Below are 21,320 nucleotides of genomic sequence, written 5' to 3'. Positions count from 1 at the left end.
TCTGATATGACATAGTCAAAGATTCCAATAGATGACTTTATAAAACCCAATATGCCACAGGCATTGTTTTTATGTCCTCACAGCAATGAAATGCACCTTCCTTCCCTGTGTTCAGTGAGAAAGGGGCAATGCAGTGACTACTGAACCCAAACCATGCAGAGGCAGAGATACACCTGATATAAAGTACATTGATGTCTGTATGTGTATACACTGTCAGTGTTATAGATAAAATCTGTTCAAATGAAAGAGAACATCTTGGTTTTCCTGACAGGTTGTTTACCTTTCTCACAGGTCAAACCCAGATTCATTTGATCACACTCTTGACCTTTAAGAGGTATAGATTTGTGTGTACAATATATTTATTTCACATAATACTCATAATACCAATATATTGCAATCAAATTTTCCCAAAAACAAGTAATAAATACATATGACAAGTGCACCTTTCTGTCATATTAGTACTGATTCAAATAGAAAAGTTTAAGACACAAAGGGCCATTCACATTTTTCTCAACTATAAGAAAATTTGGAAGATAAGTGAAACAAATTATGGATGGCAACGGCTTTTAATTTTTCACTCCAGGGAATGAAAAAACCAAAGCACCTTCAAAGCACTACCAAAACATGAGGAAGCAGAAAGTGAATTCAAGAAAGCAAGATTATTATAGGCACATCAACTGCACAAATAAAGTCTGGATAGAGAGAAAATAGATTAAGTGATGTGTTCTATTTATGTAACTGAAATAATGCCCATAAAAATAACTGTGGGACTATGTTTGCACATGTGTGCAAAAGTTAAGTACACAGATGAATTTTATTACACTTACTCATAGCATATCTGGAAAGTCCATCATTATTTTCTTATTGAAAAACAGTTTTAAGTTAAACAAACTGCTCTTGACATAGAGCAGGAAATTTAACATAGTAAATTTATAGAGCTTTTACCTCTGAATCTTCTTCAAGCTGCAGTTGCCTAGCAATGGCCTCATCATCTAGTGTGCTGTCTCTGCTTTCTGAAGGCTGTATTCAAGAAAAAAAGACCAACTGTTCAGTTCCCCCATTACTGTGTCAATTATAATCATCTAATGTGCACAGACTTATTCTGTGTGCTTCTAGAAAAGGACTAGGAATGAGACACGCAACATTTCATTTCTAGCTCTCTAACCTAAACATTATTAAACAAGGCTCTTTTCAAGGTATTTTATTATTCAAAGCAAAACCATGCTATAAGGTAAATGTCTGACTACTTCAAACAATGCTGAACATCTCTGAAGCCACCACAGTTGGCCTGTTTGAAAGATACCAGTAACTACACTGTAAATTTTTCATTTCCTCCACACTCTACTTAGTGCTTTGTTATTCCACAAGTGTATGTGCCAGAAAGATCAGGAAAACAATCTCCTTCCTCTCCCATCTGCTCCTCCACCCTCAAATATAAGCTAGGATCAGAAAACAACTTAATTTCAAGAAAAGTCACATGAGAAGAAGCAATACAGAAAATACGACTTTTAACTTTGTGCTATCTTATGAAACGTGGAAATGTTATCTAAGCTTGTATTTGAGGACTTGATATGCACACACATCTCATCAGAACTAAACCTCCCCTCCAGTGATAGTTACAAAGTAACATTAGGTAGGACAAGCAGTTCAGTACCTCCTCACAGTCATTAAACTGGCCACTTTGATCAGCCTAAAGAAACATCATCAGTACTCACTTCTTTCCTTTTACTGGCTACCAGTTTCTTTTCTGATCGCTGGACACTACTTGTTCCAAAGAAGTCAAGTGCAGAGGTAGGAGTCTGTTTCACTGGAGAGAGTGGTTTGCTTTTAGCTGATGGTTTTGCACCTTCCTTTTTCACGGTATTTGTTCCTGGACAACCAATCGCTGACATCCCATTCTCCTTGGGTTTCAGGGAAATTCTTTTATTGACAAAGTCATCATCTTCATCTAAACATGAAGAGTAGTCTGTTACTTATGGTACATGAATTTAGATTCTAATAATGGAATTGTCAAGAGAACTGTTTTGGCAAATTATCACAACTCGCATCCTCTTAAAAAATGCTACAGGTGTTTAGAAGTTATTTGGGAAAAAAGGCTGAGTTGCATAACACAATAGTATTTATCATCTTAAATAGTGTAACTCGAGTCTGAGTAGATTCAGTACAGAAGTAACATGACATTTGTTACTTGTGCTCATACATTACCTCTCATTTAGAGAAGTTTACAAAGAATGCCTTCCCTTCTAAAATGGGAATAACAACAAACAGAAGATCTAGATCGCTGAAATTTGAACTCTCTCCTTAATTAATGCAACATCAAATTGAACAACACAATTCTTCAAATTTTAGGTGCAGTACAAAGATTTATTTTATTATAAAATTCATCAACAGAGGAGCTAATATAGGCTTTGAAGACATGTATATTCTTAAGAATCTCTCAATCTTATATTATAAACCAGGGGAAACTATCAGAACATTTTATTTTTACAAAAAAAAGTCTCTTGGATAAGCTTACTAGTTATTTTTAAAGTACTGCTCATGGTCTATGAATGTTTTGGCAGAAACACTTCAACTCCATTTTTTATTTTTTCCATTTCAGTCAGAGTTGTTATTAACTATCCTATATACATCTCTGCACTTTAACACACTCTCTTTCCAGTACAATCAAAACCATCTTAAAGAAATGCAGCCATTTCATATAACACAGAAATTAGACAAGAGACCAGCAAAACAAAACAGATTTTTCAATTTAAAAGGAGGAGCAAAAGCAGCACACACAGTCTCATTAAGAATTATCCTGCAGAACTCTGAACAAAAATGCAATCTTTCCTTTTAGGACCTTTCTGCAATAACCAGGACATGGTCTGTCCAGCAATGAAAAAGAGAAAGAGGGTTTGATGGCCATTTATATTCATTCTGCACCTGAACTCTTCCCCCAGACAATCAACAAAAAAAGATTACCAGAGACTTCAGAGAGTTCTGTGTCACAAAGCCTTACTGACAGTAACACAAATGGAACCCTGCCACTGAAGCATCCAAACCCTCACATACACCACTGCCACACAAGACATTAATACTACAGCACAGAGGACAAACATCACTCCACAAACTTCTTGGTTAGTGAAAAAGCACTGTCTTTGTGAATTCTTCTACAATCTCAAAGCATGTAAGTAAACTGCAAGAAAGTCCCCAAAATGAACTTCAGACAGTAATAAAGCAGTGCAAAGACTTTAGAGGAAAAGAAACAGAGGTGTCTCATTTGCATTCCCCTAACTGAAGTCTAGTTTTACTTTTCCCAAAATAGAGATGTTTTAGACAGTGCCCTTAACATACCATAAACACAGACTGTTCTAAACCTCTGTTTTATAACTGAACTTGCATTGACAGCATTACCACAAAAAACACATTCATTTTCCAGCCATGCGAATTTAAATCCCCTTATTTCTTTTTAATACAAAAATTGATTTTCTTACCACTAAGTTTTGATGATACCACATGTCTGCCAACTATTATTTTTGTTATATACCAGACAGAGGTGGAAGGAAAGTTATTTTTTGTTTCACCTGTTCTCAACAGGTGGTAGTAAGAAGAGTGTTTTAGGCATCAGCTGGAACTTCCTGCTACTGAACACTTACTAGGCAGAATACAAGTGCAAAGCAGGATCCTGACTGTTCCTGGGAGAGAAAGTTCAGATAGAAAAATAAAACAGATGCATCTCTAAGGGAGGAAATTGGCATTCAATATATTTTTTTCTTATTCACTCATAACTTTTTAAACAACAACAAAACCCAACAGGATATTGCTTTCTCTTAAGCAGAAAAAAGCAAAGTACAATTAGATTTTAATTTAAAAAGCATGTGGACTCAAGTAATTTATGAAGCCAGTATACATATTAGCAATAATTAGAGCTTTGCTTTAATTATGTTCGTCCTAGAAATTATAGGATTAGGTGCATTCAATTGATGGGAAGAAGTGGCTGAATAAGGATAAGAGACTCACAACACTTATTAACTGTTAACTATAAATGTAAATACAAAAAAGGGAGAATGAGAACATGGAAGTAAGTGGTCACTAGGAAACAAAACCACCCTGATTCTAGTAAGTGGATTTCAAAAGATGCTTTAGGGGACAGATACTGAGGCTACAGTTTCATCCAAAGTTCAAGAAATTTATAAGGACATCAGAAATTTGCCTCATCTCCAGGCACTCCCCTTACTTCAAGTATTGAAGAACAACAATTTTTTAGTAAAATCTTAACAAAATCTTGAAACAAACTGCTCACACATGCCTACTGCCACAGAAGTGGAGGGCAAAGCACACTTCCAGTTGCCTTACAAGCATTAAGGCAACTTCATTCACAACTTTGAAAATACCAAGAAAAGTCCTAATATTGCTGCTGAACAATTCAGGTCAGTGTTTCTCAACACACAACCTGTAAAAGGAGGTATTCTTATTCATGCAAGCAAGCCAACAATCAGTGGGAAAATAGAAATGAAAATCCATATTTTAGCTTACAAAAACTGTAAATTAATTGCATGCTTATACCAGCTGGTAGGTGACCACTTGAGGCAGCCTTGCATGGGAGTGTGGCTTTCACAAAGGAAGAAACCAGAGTAAGTTTCATCATCAACTAGATGACTTTCTTGTAGTAAAATATTTGTATAGCACAACAAGACTTCACAGAGAACAGCATTTCCTGTTTACATCAATGCATTTTTTGGTGTGCCATACAATGAAAAAGTATCCTGAACATGCATTTGGTTTTTTCCCAGGATTAGCTCTGAATCACAAACAAAAGTTGGGACAATATATTCTAGCTGAGGTTTCTGGAAATTAAATAGCTGTGACAGAGAAAGCTGTATGGCTCAGCTTTGTGAATGCAGATTTGGGCAGGGCTCTCCCACGTGCCCTTCCAGCCTGTGCAGTGGATTTTTTAGGTGAGGCTCAGCGTGCACAGAACTGGCCCCACCCTTTAACTCCTAAAGTTCATCTGCCACAGCCGAGAGAGCTTGGACAGTGACAGTGAAGGCCTCAGGACTAGAACCTTCAGCCCCTGGTATTCCCAGGAGGGCTCCCATCCAAATACGAACCAGAGCTGACCCTGCTCAGCTTCCATGATCTGATGGGATTGGGCATCAGGGTGACAGAGAAAGCTAATCATGCAATTAAGGGAACACACAGGCAGTGACATCCAGGAGATTGCTTTTAATTATTCTGGATGCAAACACTACATATGAAGCAAGGACCTATTATGCCAGCCAATGTACACGGACAAACGTCCCTAGCAACAAATAAGAACTGTTAAATCCCAGGATTTTTAAGAGCTATTCCATGACGTTAAAGCACATCTGGCTTTAATTTTATATACTGTCAGTAGCACAATTAGGTTAATAAACCAGTAGAGCAGCTCACCCGTAACTGTTTGTTGTTCCTCTTTCCTATCCCCACCCTTTCTCAAAAGTTTCACATGCTGACTATTGAGCAACATCTGTGGTTGCTCCCTAAGTGATCTCAATCAAAATTACTTAGGTTCTTTCAAAATTTGTTTAAATTCAGATCCTTTTAAAAGGCTTGGGTTCAGAAATGACAGCCAATCTAAAAAGGGGTCAATCTACTGCAGGCAGGGACAATGGTAACAAGGAGCACAAGGCAGATCCTCAGAGGGCCATCAGAACAACGTATTTTATTAATCTTCATTTATTATTTCTGTACTGTTGAGTTCCTCATCCCTAGAGGACATAATTCCTTGGTTCCTATTCTGTTTAGAACAAAAATTTTTTAAGGCAGAGACAGTCTCTTACGATGATGTCACAACACCAACTCCAAATATATAGGCAGGCATCTACAGGTTACAAATAACTTGTACTTATATTATGATAAATGCATGTTGAATCAGCATTTGTAGACTACAGAAGGATTTCTACATGGAGGTAAAGGACTATATCCCAGCTAAAAGTCTACAAAAAATCTACATTACTTGAATAAAACAGCAATATTCTGGACATTCTTCAGTTTCAATGGCACCACATCTGCACAAGTACTTGAACAGTTCCTGTCCAAAAGAACTTGCAGCCTACAGCAACAGGTATTGCTATCCAAGCTAAGGCTGAGGCTGGGGAAAACAGTGTTTGTCTGTACTTGTAGTATCTGGTTTGAGTTAATTTAAATATGCATTGGTCAGTACTCAAGAGTCCCAACACTTGGCAGAACTGAGTTTTGTACTTAACTTTTGCTTAAGGTCTTTAGAAACATTATCTTTTAAGATAACCACCACTTCTCACAAATGCCAGCAAGTCTATTCAAACTCAACCTCTGTAACTCTTTCCAAAGAACAGATGCCATTTCTGACTAGTTTTCTATCTTCCTTTAAAAAAAACAGTAGCTGCAACCTACATTTAAAAATTCAGATTTTGTGTCATTATTTCATTTTAGATTTTTCATGCCATTTCTCAAAAAGCTAATTGATTTTACATGTACTACAAACATGCCCTTTAAACCACACTTGTTAGTGCTTGACCTATATTGACATGTCAAGGTTCTGTGCTGTTATAAAAATATAAAACTTATCTGAATCATTTCAGCTTTACTGCCCTGAAATGAATTTATATTTGGATTTTTCAGTTATCAAAGGTAACTTCAAAAAGTTGCCTTTGCCGTAATTTTCACTTCGAGGGAAAAAGATTTAGGAATACAAGACTGAAATGAAGTGACTGCCATGTCCACCTGTAATTATACACTTGAGTGTATAATTATACACTACATAGACTTGGACACCCTTTGTCCAGAATATACCAAATTAAATTCTTAGTCAAGTCTGTATACTTAGTTTTGGGAGCATTAAAATGAGCAGGCTGAATATATTTAAATCACAGTAAGTAATCCTAATCTGAAAAGCCATCAATTACAGCAACTCCTTGCAAATGAAATACTTGCACTTGCCATAGAAACAGCTGTTGTGTTACCTCCGCAAGCAATTAGAAATTATCAGTCCATTAACTCGTTCCAGTTTATTACCGAGAGTTCTGTTCACTTGAGCTGATCACTTTTCTATAATAGCAGCTTTATCAATTCACAGAGGCAGATCTGATTCCCCACCACACAATGAAATTTCACATTCTGGTTTAGTTGCATAAAGTTACCTGCATGACAAGAATACTCAGTAATGCCCAATGAACAATTACAAAACAGGAAAAAAAGTAACTTAAAGAAACCCAGGCAAGTATAAATGTGCTCCTTTTTTTCCAGCTGCAGCTCAGCTTACTGAGCCATGCAGCACACAATACTCTGTTTCACCAAAATCAGCCAGTGTAGGAAAAAAAATCCAAACACACAAATCCTCTTTAACATTTTAAACTAACCCAGAATAACCGTGTCAAAACTGGCTACTCTGGCAGCTCAGTAAGAAGATATGAAAGGGAGAAAAAAAGGTTTCCACAAAGGAGAACAGGAACAGGCAGAGGAAAGCAGCAACACCTTGAGCTACAGCTACAGTTGGAAGAACTGCTACAGAGAATAAACTGAAAAGAATTTATTTCACATCCTATTGTGTTTGAAATACATGCTGACAAGTAATTCTAAAGTAATCACTGTCTCCTTGTAAGTGAATCTTACTAACTTTTTTAGTCAAAATTACCACATTTATTTCTCAATATTGCTGGTATCCTAGTTTCTGCAGAGAGGGCAAAAATCACCACTTGTTTAAGAATGAGATTATATTTTACTTCAACTCTGGTTTACACTTATTCATCTCTTCAGGGGAAAACTATACATTTACTATGCTTATACAACACTTCTCCAGCCACTTAAGAAAACAGCACATTTACCATTACATGACTCTTACTTAACCAAACTAATTTTAGTAATGCTCACTCCTTAATACCTTTTACATTGTCCTCTGCAACACTCCCCGTTTCTTCAGAGGATTTCTGCCAGACCCTGCTCTCATTCCTCAAGTGCACTTTGAGTCAAACTTCCTTAAGGTCCAACTACATATTCCCAACTGACCTCGCATAAAACACTTAGAGGAAAGCTGGTACATAGAGTACTATTTATTCCCTTCACGCATTTTCCTGTAAGTATAGCAATTTCTAAGTCTGTACAATGCAAGTATTGCCCAAGGAGTACCAGTGACAGTATTTTGTTCCCCCACGAAATGTTTCAGTATAAGACATGTTTATTCACTGACAACCTGGCACTCACTTGAACCAGTGCTTGGATGTGGGGACTAGTACCAGCAGTACTATTGCTCAACAGATTGGTTTTTTCTGAGGTTTCCTGGGTTTGTCTTTTTGTTTCCCCAGCCTAAAATTCTCTACATTAAGGAGTCTATATTCAGCAAGCACATTCACAAGGTATTCCTTTTGTCCTGTGGTAAACTGGTCCCAGCTGCTGAACTGGGACAATACGAAAGATTAAGTATTCACTACAAACAAGGTCACAATTCCTGTCAAACAATCACCTGTGATGAAACCAGATGAGGCTCAACAGATCACAATAACAGGTCATCTTCTACAAACAAAGCCCAAGGTTCCCTATTTCATTAAACAGTCTAAGTGTTACTTTAACAAGTACAATGAACATTTGGATTTTTTCCAGTCCCCTAATACTGTACTACCAACAAAAAAAGGTGGTTTTTTTTTCCTTCTTACCTGATACAATAACTTCATTTTATCTTTGGCCATCATTAAACTAAATATTTCTTTATATTTTTTCAATAAACCAAAAGTAGTTATTCTACAATTACGAAAAGCAATAATTCTTGCTTTGCTCTTTTTTAAAAATCAGCTTGTTCACAAGGTAATTAGAAACAAAGCAATGCAATAATTCCAATCAGTCCATTCTCATACAGACCAAAAAGTTATTTTCCCCAGCACTTTTCAAGAAGGCTGTATCCCTTATAGCTAAGAGCTGAAATAAATTCAAGCAACAAAGGAAGAAAGTAAAATTAAACTGAAAAGCAGGTTGAGGCAATTAACCACCAAACTTCTACTGTATGCCAAAAGGCTCTTTCAAACACATTTCCATGGATAGAGTTCTTGAGAATGACGTTCTGACATTTGATCTGAGTCCAGGCAGCACATTCTTGATACATGTTTTCAGCTGCATAACGGTGAAAATAAGAAAAGGACAAATGCCTAAAAATTTCATTAGTACCTTTTCTATCTATATTTCTATATTCTCGTTCTTAAAAAAAATATTTATCTCAAACCAATAGCTGCATCCACACCAGTTAAACACACTCAGCTTGACAGCTCCATTAAGCTGAAGAAACAACTTACACAGATGAAATATAAACAAAATTCAAACATTAAGTCTCAAGTTTATAAAGGCATTGTTTTAAAATGCACTATTAAGTCAACCCTTTGTGTACTTAAGACTCTTTTGATAAGAGTAACCTTGAGCCCCTGGTTTTCAGGGATTTCACTATTAACCTTGACTTGTGTTCCCATGGTATCCTTATGCAGAAAAACTTGATTACACAACTCTGAATTGCATAATAAACCTCAATATGTACTGTTTATTCCCAAGGAATCTGATCATTTACCTCTGGGATCAATGCTTTTAAAGATCCTTTTAATTAGGAAAGAGTTGTTGGCTCAATTGCCAAAGGAAACAAAGCTTTGAGTAAAGGGATAAATAAGATAATGTTCAGGTTACTTTGGAAAATTGAGTTCATCTGAACACATGACACAGTACAGCTAAATGCCAGGTCAAGAATCTGGGACAAGCAAAATAAGTATAATGCATCTTAGAGACACTGATTCTGGAAAGAGCCCAAGGGGGAAGAAGGGGTAGAGAAAAAACAGTAGAGCCACTCTTCTAATGCAATACTGCAGCAATACCCTTTGTGTTTTAAAAACACACAGTATGGTTACAGGGAGGCCATGTGTATGCTCAGCAATATGCTTCCAAAAAAAATAATACCATGCCCATGTATAGTGGCGACTCTTCCAAATAAAGTACAATAAAAGTCAAAGAGGGATCATAAAAGGACTACTGGAATTTTATTGCTCAAAAAATACATTTTATCAAAATAGATTTGGATAGAAGTCTGTTAATTTTATCACAGTTTCTTCAGGAAGTACTGTGGCTAGTGAAGAACTCTACACCAGAAGCCAAATACAGAAACCTGACAGCTTCAGCTGAGCTCAGACCAGATGCAGGATGCACATCCAACCCCTGCAGCAAGTAACAAAATAAATGTTTGTGTTGACAAATACAACACAAAACTGAAGAACTCTTGCAGTCACCAACATATCAGGCAGAGATTACAGACATGGAAAGTCATATACCAAGTAAAATAAACATCCATGTCTTCAAACTTATTTATGGTACTGAACAGTCATTTCACATTGTGCTAGTGGGCAGTGTAACTGTATTAAAAATACTTTTCTAACTTCCTTTCTTAAATCTGTGGAATTATCTTAAGCAAGAAAGCATTACCTCATTAAATGATACACCTATTTAAATCAACCTAAGCCACCATCCACCATCACCTCAGTTTTACCCTGCGCCTGATTTTACGGTGCTTGAGGCCAAACTTCTGACACATTTTTGGTTCGGTTGTGTAAGGAGAACATGATTTGTCCTCCTCAATATCAGGTTTTATGGTCATATTTAAGAGTATATCAGTCAAACAATCCATCCCACCTGTAATACATTCAACCCCACTACAGCTGAACACACAATGACATATTTCTTCCATTACCTGTTTCTGAAATATAAACAACTGGATCCTGCTTTAGAACTTTACCAGGTTTTGAAGTAGCTGCTTTTTTCTCAGGAGTGTTCTTGGAGTTTTTCACTGGCTGCACCTCCTCTTCTGAATCTGCATTTTGACCACAACATAAATGTAGATTTCCTCCACATACACACAGGCTTTAAGTAATACATCACATAATAGTCAATAAGTGTTCACATACATTCAACCAAGTGAGAAAAAGCCTCCATATTCCTACTATATATGGTTTATGACAATGAAAAGTTAATCAGAACTCAGTCTTGACAGTGTTTTTTTTGTTTACGTAACTAGAAATACTTTGTTATTTACTCCAAGAACTGCTGTGCCTGTATAAAAACCTTTCTGAAAAGGAATCCAACTGCCAAAGAGTACCCCAGCAGTTTACCTCAAAAAACAAACAAAAATTACGACAACCAAACCCCCCAAAAATATTGTATTATGCTGGTGTGTTCCATGAAACCTATTCCAAAGGCTAACAACAGGCAGAAAAAAAAAATGACTGAGGTTGTACTCTGACTTTTCAGTAGAACACTGGTGGACTTGCCACTGGCCTCACCAACCCTTCTCCAGATCACAACAGTTGTCAAGATGACAAACTTACACTACTGTTGATTATGTGTCCAAACATCCAAACGAGTATGGAGGACACACTGAAGAGGCAGAGACACCTTGCAAGTGTTAAGAGGGCCAACCTTCAGAGCCTACCTTTCTCCAGTGTAAACACTAATATATGTTAATCACCTTGAAAAAATACAGAGCAGCTATGGGCAATTGACTTGAGTCCTGTCACCCTGCACATTAAAAAAAAAGCAAAACCAACCAACCAAGCCCCTACCACACAGGCCTTTCCATCTTCAAGAGCTTAGAGCACTATTTGTCTTTTTCTCTCCTACTACAACCTTTTCTACAGATCCACCATCCAAGACACAGAATCCCATCAAAGAGGATTTAAGTGACATTAACAGCTCAGAAAGTTTGTTTTAAACATGTGACATTTCTAGTTCAATATCTTGACATGCAAGGATTTGGGGTTTTTTGTTTTGGAGATTTTTGTTGTTTGGATTGTGTTTTAAGACATAAGTGCGACAAAATGGGTTTCCCTTATTATAATATTCCAAAGAATATTTTTAGAATGTGATAGCAGTGCTTCAAATTATATTGTGTGTTCCATACTGGAAATTTGTAACTATGGAATGAACATTTACTAGATTTGATAGACAAAAACACCCAAGTTTGTTTTAAAAACAATGTTGTATATTATGTTCATGCAATACATGGAAATGCAAAGTTATAGCATATCATCAGCCTCCTGCAGTACCCAGTACCTAAAACTCTCCAAAAACGTATATACAATTTCGTAACAATAAAAAAGTTCTGAAGTTTTGATAAAATTTACTATCTAAATTTATTTTTGTGGGGGGGTTGCTGTTTTGAGGCGTTTCTTTTAATGGGTACTTCGTTAAAAGTTACTTTGCATTGAATATCACATGCATGGCACATGCTGCACTCATTATCCAACATTTATCCATTAATATTTACCACAAAAAATGTTTTTAATTGCATCTATTAAAAAAAAAACCAAAACACAAAAACTTGCAGATAATGCCTTTTACCTAATCAACCTTGAATGCTGATGCAAAAGATACAAATGAACACTCAGAAACAGCTGTGAACATTACCTGAATCATAGATTATTCTTCTCTTCCTTTTCATACGCTTTTGTTTGGAATCATCTTCACTGGGTGAACTGTTCACCTAAGAGTAACAGGCCATTAGTTCAAGCCCTAAACAGGTCCTTCCAGTTTTTACTCAGTTACACATTAAAATTTATACACCTCAAGCAAATTCTAACAAAATACTTATTTTCCAATATTACATTTACAATCTTGTGCCATCTCACGGCTGGGAGGGGGAAAGGTGCAGAGCAGAGGAAATAAAGAAGAAACTGCAGGCAAGAAAGCTAAACATGCTCCAAGCAAACCATAGATGTTTAGAATACATGTTCTAGTTTAATGCTAATTGAAGTAATTCAAACAGATTTTGAGCACTGCCACTGTGAATCCAAAAAAGAAATGGTCCCACACAGAACAGAGGTCAGACAGGCCAGTAAGTTACTCGCACAGCATTCAGCTTCCACTTTGTTCCACACTGAATGTGCCTTCATTGTAACCATCAGAATTCAGCACAACTTCAGAGAACAATACAGACAATGGCAAAAGGAAAGAAGCAAGCACAAGACTTGAAGCTCCACTGACTTCCTGCTCAGAACCCTCACTGTTGCAGGCTCTGCCCTCACCCAGTGAGCAGAGCAGCTGCCACAGGGACTGTCCCACTGCTCACAGCTCTGCCCCAGGCGGCTCCAGTGAGAACTGAACTGTTCAAGGGATTCACTGGGTTTTAAACATTGCTAAGTTTAAGGTATTGAGAAAAATCACAAGCTGCACAGGTATAAAGTTTCTTCAGTCTAACAATCTACCAACTACGTTTGTTTTGTAATCATGCCTACCTATAAATGCTTATATTTATCTAGAATTGTATTTTTATATCTACAAATTTTATAATCTACATTAAGTCCTAATCTGAAATCTGTTAAATCCTTAATATAATTGGAGAACTGCAAAGTAGAAATAAAAGATCACATAAGTTAATTGCTATGTCTTTCAGCTCCACTGAATGGTCCTTTATGTTCACATTGAAACCATTAAATTACACAGAATATTTTTTAAGTAACATGGAATGTTACTTAAGCCATTGCTTTTTTTCTAATACAGCTCAGATGATTAACATGTAAAGTAGTCTGAGACCAGAACCCAATATAGTTTTAACCTGTTATTTTAAAGAATTTGGTCTTTGCAGCAGGTTTACAGAAGTGACCCCAATGATGACAGATAATATTAATGTTTCCCCCATAAGTGTTTAAACACCTGGTTAGAAAAAAAAATGGTCAGAAGGCACCTACATCCCATTTACCTCACTTGTAAGTGAGGTATGACATGCCTAATTCTACTGTGCATAAGCCTCAACTTTAATTAAACTAACAATTAGGCCTGCAGAGCTACTTGAGAACTGTGGGCAATAGTTAAAGTAACTTCAGATACATTAGATTGTTCCTACACCAGCACCCAACTACTACAACTTTGACCTACTTTTGCCCTACAAACCAAATTTTTTAATTTAGTAATTTTCTTCACCACCTACAAAGTTTTACTGTTACAAGTTAATATTAAGTGGTAGTTCCTTCCCATGTCTATAAAAACTACTGACACATAGTCTGTTATTTTAGGATGTGAGAAGAATTATGACTCAAAAAAACTGTTAGATACACCAACAATCCTGTATCAGAGAAATCAAACACCTCATAAATAAAAGCAAAACTAACCTTAGCCTCCTTCTCCCTTTTCTTCCCACTTGAGAGTCCATCACCATTTTTAAGTTTTTCACTCTTTTTCACAGTCTCACACTGCTGTCGCTTTCCAGAAGGAACAACACCAAAGAATTTCCGGATATCCTGACAAAGGAAAAACAGATTTATAAATGTTTAAATACAGAGAGTTCTTCACACTACAAAACAACAATGCACTTAAATTACTTTCTCAGCATTTGCGTTACAATATACACTGATTTTGAAATTTTGTGTATGTTTCAGAAAACAAAGCCCAGTTAGTCTAACGTAGCTGCTCGGATGCCCATACCATCTTTCTTGGCTTTGAATAGTGAAAAATTTTATTTCTTCCTTAGCTGCACATCTTTACCAATACACACTGCAAGACAAACTTCCACTAGCAATGAAATAGTGACTTAAGACACACATTTAATTAGAATTCTTTTTTTCCCAATTAGTTATCATAAACCTAGACCAGAGTATTTCTAGTTACAACAATCAGCACAGCTACGAAGTAGTGCCCGATGTAAAATGACAGTCAAGACATGGGACATACTGCATTCTCCACCTTGCTTGCTCAAAAATTAGCCAGCAAAAAAACAGGTGAAATTCGAATACTGAGAAACAGCTTAATACCAGGAGTTCCAAAAGGTCTATTTTGTAACCTTATTTTAGTACCTGACCACAATGCCATAACAAGGTTTTTAACCATGCAAAATCAGCAGCTGAAGTTTCAGCTTTATAAAAGCACTACTGTAGACAAAGCCAAACGTGATTTCTATCAAAACCCTAGTGCTTCAGCTTTGGGAAAAAGAAACTGAGAAACCAGGTACCTGCTTGGTATCACCACCTCCAGGGTTAGCAGCCATTTTAGAGAAAGAAAGTACCTCTCCTGGCCTAAATAACAAAAGGTAACGGATGTGGCTCAGGCCTACACTGTACCCAGCTGAGAGCAATTCCCCATCATGGAGTTCATCTGGCAGTTCACTATCACCACACGTAACTACAAGTAAAGTAACACATTCTTTAGAAATCTGCATCAAGTCTGACTGATAATAAGGGGTCTTTCAGACTCCTTTTCTCTTACCAATCAGCTCCCCAGCAGTTTGGATTTCGGGCTTAAAATCAATGGAACATGTAATTTGATGGGACAGGTATAGATTCATTTCGTACACTCAGCTTAAAAGAACTTTCTACAAATGTAGGGCTCTTTGTGTTACAGTTGCATATAATCATATGGACTGAGCAAATAGACAATGGTAGAGTGCAAAGCATTCTTCCTCACACTTCCACCCACAGAACTCAGACTTTGAGGCAGAGATTTTCAACACTCCACCATTTTACATGCACTCCTCCAGTATAAATGCAGTACTATATGAACTCTGAAATTTTGTCCATCAATACCTTTAGCTAACTAGTTTGAAGAGAGCATCTATCTAAAATGTCTCCAAGTAGATTCGTGGACTTGATCACTCAATTATACTCATTATTGCTGACTTCTTTTTAGGCTTAAGCTAACACAGGCAAGAGAAAAACAAGTCCCATTAGAACTTTTATGTAGTAAAATAATTTAAATACTTACTACAACACTGCAAAATAAAGTGACTTTGAAGTTTTGGGTTCTTTTTTTCATAGTTGTTACTTTAGAGCTTAAAATATTTTGAGAACTAATTTTAGATCAGTAATATGGCTCCATTCTACTGCTTTAACTAAAACCACTCAAATAGTTAAGGGAGCTCTCTGCAAACCTACACACCTCTACCAACCCCTGTGCAATCTGGAAATGTGAGGGAAGATGAGTATGTCCCAAAATTGGTCTTCAAGTTTATATACTTCACAAGTAGTAGCAGGGAATATGTTTTACATTGGTTAGCCCAACTTAACACGACCTGTCTGGTTTAATTTACTTCTAAAGTCTCTCAGTTGGCTTGCACAGAGGCTTCTTAGCCATATTTATTTATCACCCTTTTTCCTCAATCTTGAGGTTTGCACTCTAGTTCTGAAATCAGTTTTTCTTTTAAAATGAACATAATTTTGGTATGAGATTTGCAGGACTTTTTGGTGTTTTGAGAAGATGCAATAATATTGGTGTTTTTATTAGACTTATACAAGGTTTATAAAACGTAGGCATCATAAACTACACAGACCTAAGCTGCAAAGGAAAATTGATATCTATGCACAATCTTCTTCAATGTTCAGTTACAAATTCACCAATCTTCTTCAGCTATCCTGCTCGTTAGAAGAAAAGGTAACCTTCTTAGCCTCTGCCACCATAACAGACAGTGGAGCCAGAACTGCTTGGGAAAAAAGTATGCCACATTGCAACAATGAGGTTACCTTTCAGTGAAGCTTTTATCCAACAACCATGAAATCATTTTCATGCCATTTACTAAGAGATGCCAGATGAATTATTAATTCATTGCAAAACTAATTGCAGAAATGAAGCAATCTAAGTATCCATCATATATGTTTTGATCCAGATAGGAGTACTTCTGCAGTTCTGGGTTTATTTACTGAACATACTCTGACTGACTTTCCTAGTAGTACATAACGCCATGCATATCATGAGATCACCTGGTGGAAAAATTACATGAGTCTAGCTTTTATCTGTGCTCATTCAAATGAGAAAAGGCATCTACCAATGGAACTATGATGTTTCCCTCCAGGATATTCTCCCCAAAGACCACAGCAGTGCCTTGTGTATCCTGGAGAAACTCCCCAGCATTGCTGTTCAGGCTGTTCCTTTCCCACCAGACTAAAAGTTATGAGGCAAGGCTGTATTGGTGTAGCTCCCCAGGGGTGCTTCAGCAGCAACATGTGTAACTTTGAGTTGTTCCACTTAGGCAGGAGGTATAACTAAGGATTTCTGATCACTCCCGCTCAGTTAGGGGTAATTGATGCACGGCATCTTAACAGGCTAAAAGGATGGTACCCGCTGAGCACTTTGCAGTTCTATGACCTCGGTAATGGCTGTGCCACCCAGTCCTTGCAGTTCTGACTGCTGCTTCAAAGCCTCCACCTCATGCAGTAAGAGGAAATCATAGTTATTAATCACATCAGGTTGCAAGTTTTCTTTTGAAAGATTTTTATCTGCCTCTTTTACTGAGGAGATTTACATGAACAGAAACTGAAATCTATTTGTTAGGTAGTACAAAGACTGATTACTTCAAAAACAGTCTTTTTACAAGGCTAGTGTTCAGTAAGGCAGAATATTTTCCAAAATAACATCATATAATTCAGTCTGCACCTCAAAATACAAGATAGATAACAGAGTTTCACCAACCTAGCTCAGTGCCTGCAACAGAAAGTATATGCACCTCATTTCAGGTATTCAGAGCATCTCCATGAGGGCCTTCAGCAAAAGAATCATATTTATTTACAGTCTGCCTATTTCAGTGCAAGCTTTGCCCCAACATCAGCTCTGACATTTGGTGCTTCCAGAACAGTTGCAGTAACTGAAATAAAATTTATAGTATCACTTCAGTGACACCAGTAATACTTGCTTGGATAACTACAGTTAATTAATCTTTACCGACAGTGGCAATGGCAGCTCAGGTTCCATATCACGTTTTTCAACCAGTGTCACAACTCACACATGTTGCTGCTGAAGCACCCCTGGGGAGCTACACCAATGTAGCCCTGCCTCTTAAATTTTAGTCTTATGGGAATGGGACCGCCTGGAACAGCCATGCTGGGGAGTTTCTTCAGGATACACAACAGCTGATGCTCCAGCCCCAGCCACATGAGTGTCCCTCCCAGCCAGCAGCCCCTGCTTCCAGCCCTTCATTCCTCAGGTGTCCCAGTATAGCTCTCTGCTTGGAAACTGGGTCAGGCCACTAATCTGGGTGAAAAAAATAAATCCCTCCCAAGACAAATCATTGTGTAACGCTACACTCACAATTTCAGCACAGCTGAGAAGATGCTTCAGAACAAAGCTAATGGGGGTACTTACATCTGGCATTACAAGACAAAGGTTAGCAAAGATGTAACATTGAATTGTAACACACTTGTGCTGTTGCTGCACAAGCAGAACAGGCTACACCATTACCAACATCACCGTACTTTTGCCTCTATCTCCACAGCTGCAGCAGTGATGGTTGTACAGCCACTTTGCTTCAGCACTGAAAAGGGAATGGGCTGAGAGCTCATATTGTCCTCAAAATGATGGCTGTCTCTCTCCTTTCTAGGAAAGTGACGCACACTGCCAGATCATAGAATCATAGAATCGATTGGGTTGGCAAAGACCACTGAGATCATCAAGTCCAACCCTTGGTCCAACTCTAGTCCATTTACTAGATCATGGCACTCAGTGCCACGTCCAATCTGCGTTTAAAAATCTCTAGGGATGGTGAATCCACCACCTCTCTGGGCAGCCCATTCCAATGCCTGATTACTCTCTCTGGAAAGAATTTTTTCTGATATCCAACTTAAATTTCCCCTGGCAGAGCTTGAGCCCGTGCCCCCTTGTCCTATTGCTGAGTGCCTGGGAGAAGAGACCAACCCCCACCTGGCCAGAACTTCCCTTCAGGTAGTGACAGACAGTGCTGAGGTCACCGCTGAGCCTCCTCTTCTCCAGACTAAACAACCCCAGCTCCCTCAGCCTCTCCCCATAGGACTTCTGCTCCAGTCCCTTCACCAGCCTTGTTGCTCTTCTCTGGACTCGCTTCAGCACCTCAATATCCTTTCTGAACTGAGGGGCCCAGAACTGAACACAGTACTCAAGGTGTGGCCTCACCAATGCAGAGTACAGGGGAAGGATCACTGCCCTGGGCCTGCTGGCCACGCTATTTTTGATACAGGACAGGATCCCATTGGCCTTCTTGGCCACCTGGGCACACTGTTGGCTCATGTTGAGCTTCCTGTCAATTAGTACTCCAAGGTCCCTTTGTGCCTGGCTGCTCTCCAGCCACTCTGTGCCCAGCCTGTAGCGCTGCAGGGGGTTGTTGTGGCACTTGGCCTTGTTGAACTTCATCCCATTGGAATCAGCCCATCTCTCAAGTCTAATGTGTGACATTCAGTCTAATGTGTGACATTCAGAAGATGACACAGAGGGAGAAAGTATTTGTCCCAGAAAGGTGGGAAATGAGGAAGTCTTCTATTATGATCAGTTTTCTAAAAAAGTGGTAGCAGGAAAACAGGAGAGGCAGATTTTTCTTCATACATAAATTTAAAGTCATCAGCCAGCCCTAACAAACTATGAAAATATTAGTTTACTAAGTCCAGGAATATTAGTGCTGGCAGACCTCTATCGCTATTGTACAAGACTCAGATTGTACCGAAGCTGAACCATAACTGGCTTTGAATGGCATCTGTAGTTAAGTCAGTACAAGGTATGCTCAGAGGCTCCATCTGAGCAAAGCAAACTTATCTGAGCCAGAGATGAAGAGGGGATACCACCTTACAGTGACTGCTTAAGGGAGCAGCACTGTGAAAGCACACAAAGACGTAGGTATTTACAAACTCTCTGCATGAAGGTTGCATCCCTATTTGTAAAAAAGCGTCTACTTCGAGATTTTTAAATTCTTTTCTCCCCACTCGAACTGTTTTTCTGCAAATGCTGCGCACCCTCCAGCTAGGCAGCAGACATGCCCTCGCGTGTGCCCCTGCTGGAATTGAAGGAAGAGTTAACACTCGGGCAGACCGCGTTTGGAGAGCTTAGCTGGTCCGCATTCCTCCGCGGAGGAGCCCGCGGTGCACACCCAATTCCGCACCCGGTTCCGGGAGGGATGAGCCGGAGAAGCTCGGCCACCTCCCGCTCCGGGCGAGGGCATTTCCTGGGCCGGGGGTTCCAGGGCACCATGATGCTGGCCCGCGTGTGGCGCCGGGGCTCGGTCGGTGCGGGCGGGAACGCGGCGGGCCGGTCGGGCCGGCGGGGCGGTCTGTGCTCTGCAGCCGCTCGGGCTCCGCGCGCGGGGACGCCTGCGTGGCTCGCTCAGCCCCCGCCGGGTCCCCCAGGCCCCGCCACCGCCCCCCGGCCCCTGCGCGGCGCCCCCCGCCCACACTATGCCCCCGGCCTGTCCCGCGGGACAGTCCCTCACCATGCCGGCGGTGCCGCTCCCGGCGGGACGCTCCCGATTCCCGGTCCCCGCTCCCGCGTTCCCCGCTCCCGTCTTCGCGCCAACTCGCGCGGGCCGGCGCGCGCAGCTGCCGTCACGGCCGCGAGGGGCGGGGCGGGGCGGGGCTGGGCAGCGCGCGCTGGGCCCGGGCCGGGCCGGAGCTACGCAGGAGTCCCACAGCCTGTCCCTGGCTCCCTGTCCCCGGCTCCCGCAGCTGCACCGCAGCTTGGCTCGCCCGCCCGCCCGCCCGCGGCTCTTCCTCCCCGTTCCCCCGCGGGCTCGTGCCTGCGGCGGCGGTTGAGTCGCTCCCGCAACTCGGGCCCGGCCGGAGCAGCCGCTCTCCCCAGAGCGGGCAGCCCACGGAGCTCCGCGGGAGCGGCGAGGCCTCGTCCCCTCCGGCGCAGCCAGAGAGCTGGCACCCCGAACCGCTGGTTCAAAGCAGCCGAGAGAGCAGTGCCAGGCCTGCCTGAGGTTCGGCTCTTTCTCGGGCACTTTCGGCTCTTACTGTGGGGTTCTGTCCTGCTGTGGGGTTCTCTCCTGCTCCGCGTCTGCATCGGAGGCGGCCAAGAACAACGGCGGAGTTACACTCTGTGCTCTCCCAGTGACTGTTTACTTTCCTAATTAGTATCTAGTGAAATCTTTTATGTTTTCTCCCACTTTGTTTCCTCTAGTTGCTGAACGCTGGGAGGGAATAAACTTGGTCAAAGCAAATAAAAATGGTTCCACTCTCAAGAATTCCTTGTCTGATGTTTACATTCCTGCCAACCTATGGAATCGCTAATTATTGGTGGACTTGCAGAAGAATGGGGAAGCCAAAAACAATTCGTGAGGTTACAAGTATTGCCAATGATTTAAGGAACCACTCATAAAAAACCCCAAAAGTACAAGCTCAATTTGCACTTGCCTCATACTGCAATTTCCAGTGCTACCACTTGTGTACCCTCGCTATTCACTTCTTTTTTTTTGTCATTCGTCCAAGAACAAGAGTCTGTCTACTTGGTGGCATGGTCGAATTCCAGCAAAAACAACTACACTGAGTTAAAAGTTAATGATACTATTCTTGTTTAATTCTTTAAATTGGACTTTAAGTAATTTTAAGATCCTACTTGTACAGAAACTGCTGGCGTTCTGTTAGGAACAC

General features: G+C 39.8%; 1 protein-coding gene across 1 annotated transcript in view; it reads right to left on the bottom strand.

Annotated features, from left to right (window-relative positions):
• The window catches only part of RFC1 (replication factor C subunit 1), a 34,937-nt gene extending 14,691 nt beyond the window's left edge, over positions 1–20,246 (bottom strand). Inside the window, exons 1-6 of the mRNA XM_071556627.1 lie at positions 20,162–20,246; positions 14,121–14,249; positions 12,421–12,496; positions 10,709–10,828; positions 1,716–1,948; positions 946–1,020 (exon numbers count right to left, since the gene is read on the bottom strand). Of these exons, the coding sequence (XP_071412728.1) occupies positions 946–1,020; positions 1,716–1,948; positions 10,709–10,828; positions 12,421–12,496; positions 14,121–14,249; positions 20,162–20,164 (636 nt within the window). The 5' untranslated portion in view covers positions 20,165–20,246. The remainder of the gene's footprint in view (positions 1–945; positions 1,021–1,715; positions 1,949–10,708; positions 10,829–12,420; positions 12,497–14,120; positions 14,250–20,161) is intronic.
• Positions 20,247–21,320: the final 1,074 nt, after the last annotated feature.

This window comes from Pithys albifrons, chromosome 5, assembly GCF_047495875.1.
Source record: "Pithys albifrons albifrons isolate INPA30051 chromosome 5, PitAlb_v1, whole genome shotgun sequence".
NCBI lineage: Eukaryota > Metazoa > Chordata > Aves > Passeriformes > Thamnophilidae > Pithys > Pithys albifrons.
Note: the sequence above shows the minus strand (reverse complement) of the source record. Positions and strands in the feature narration are given on the sequence as shown.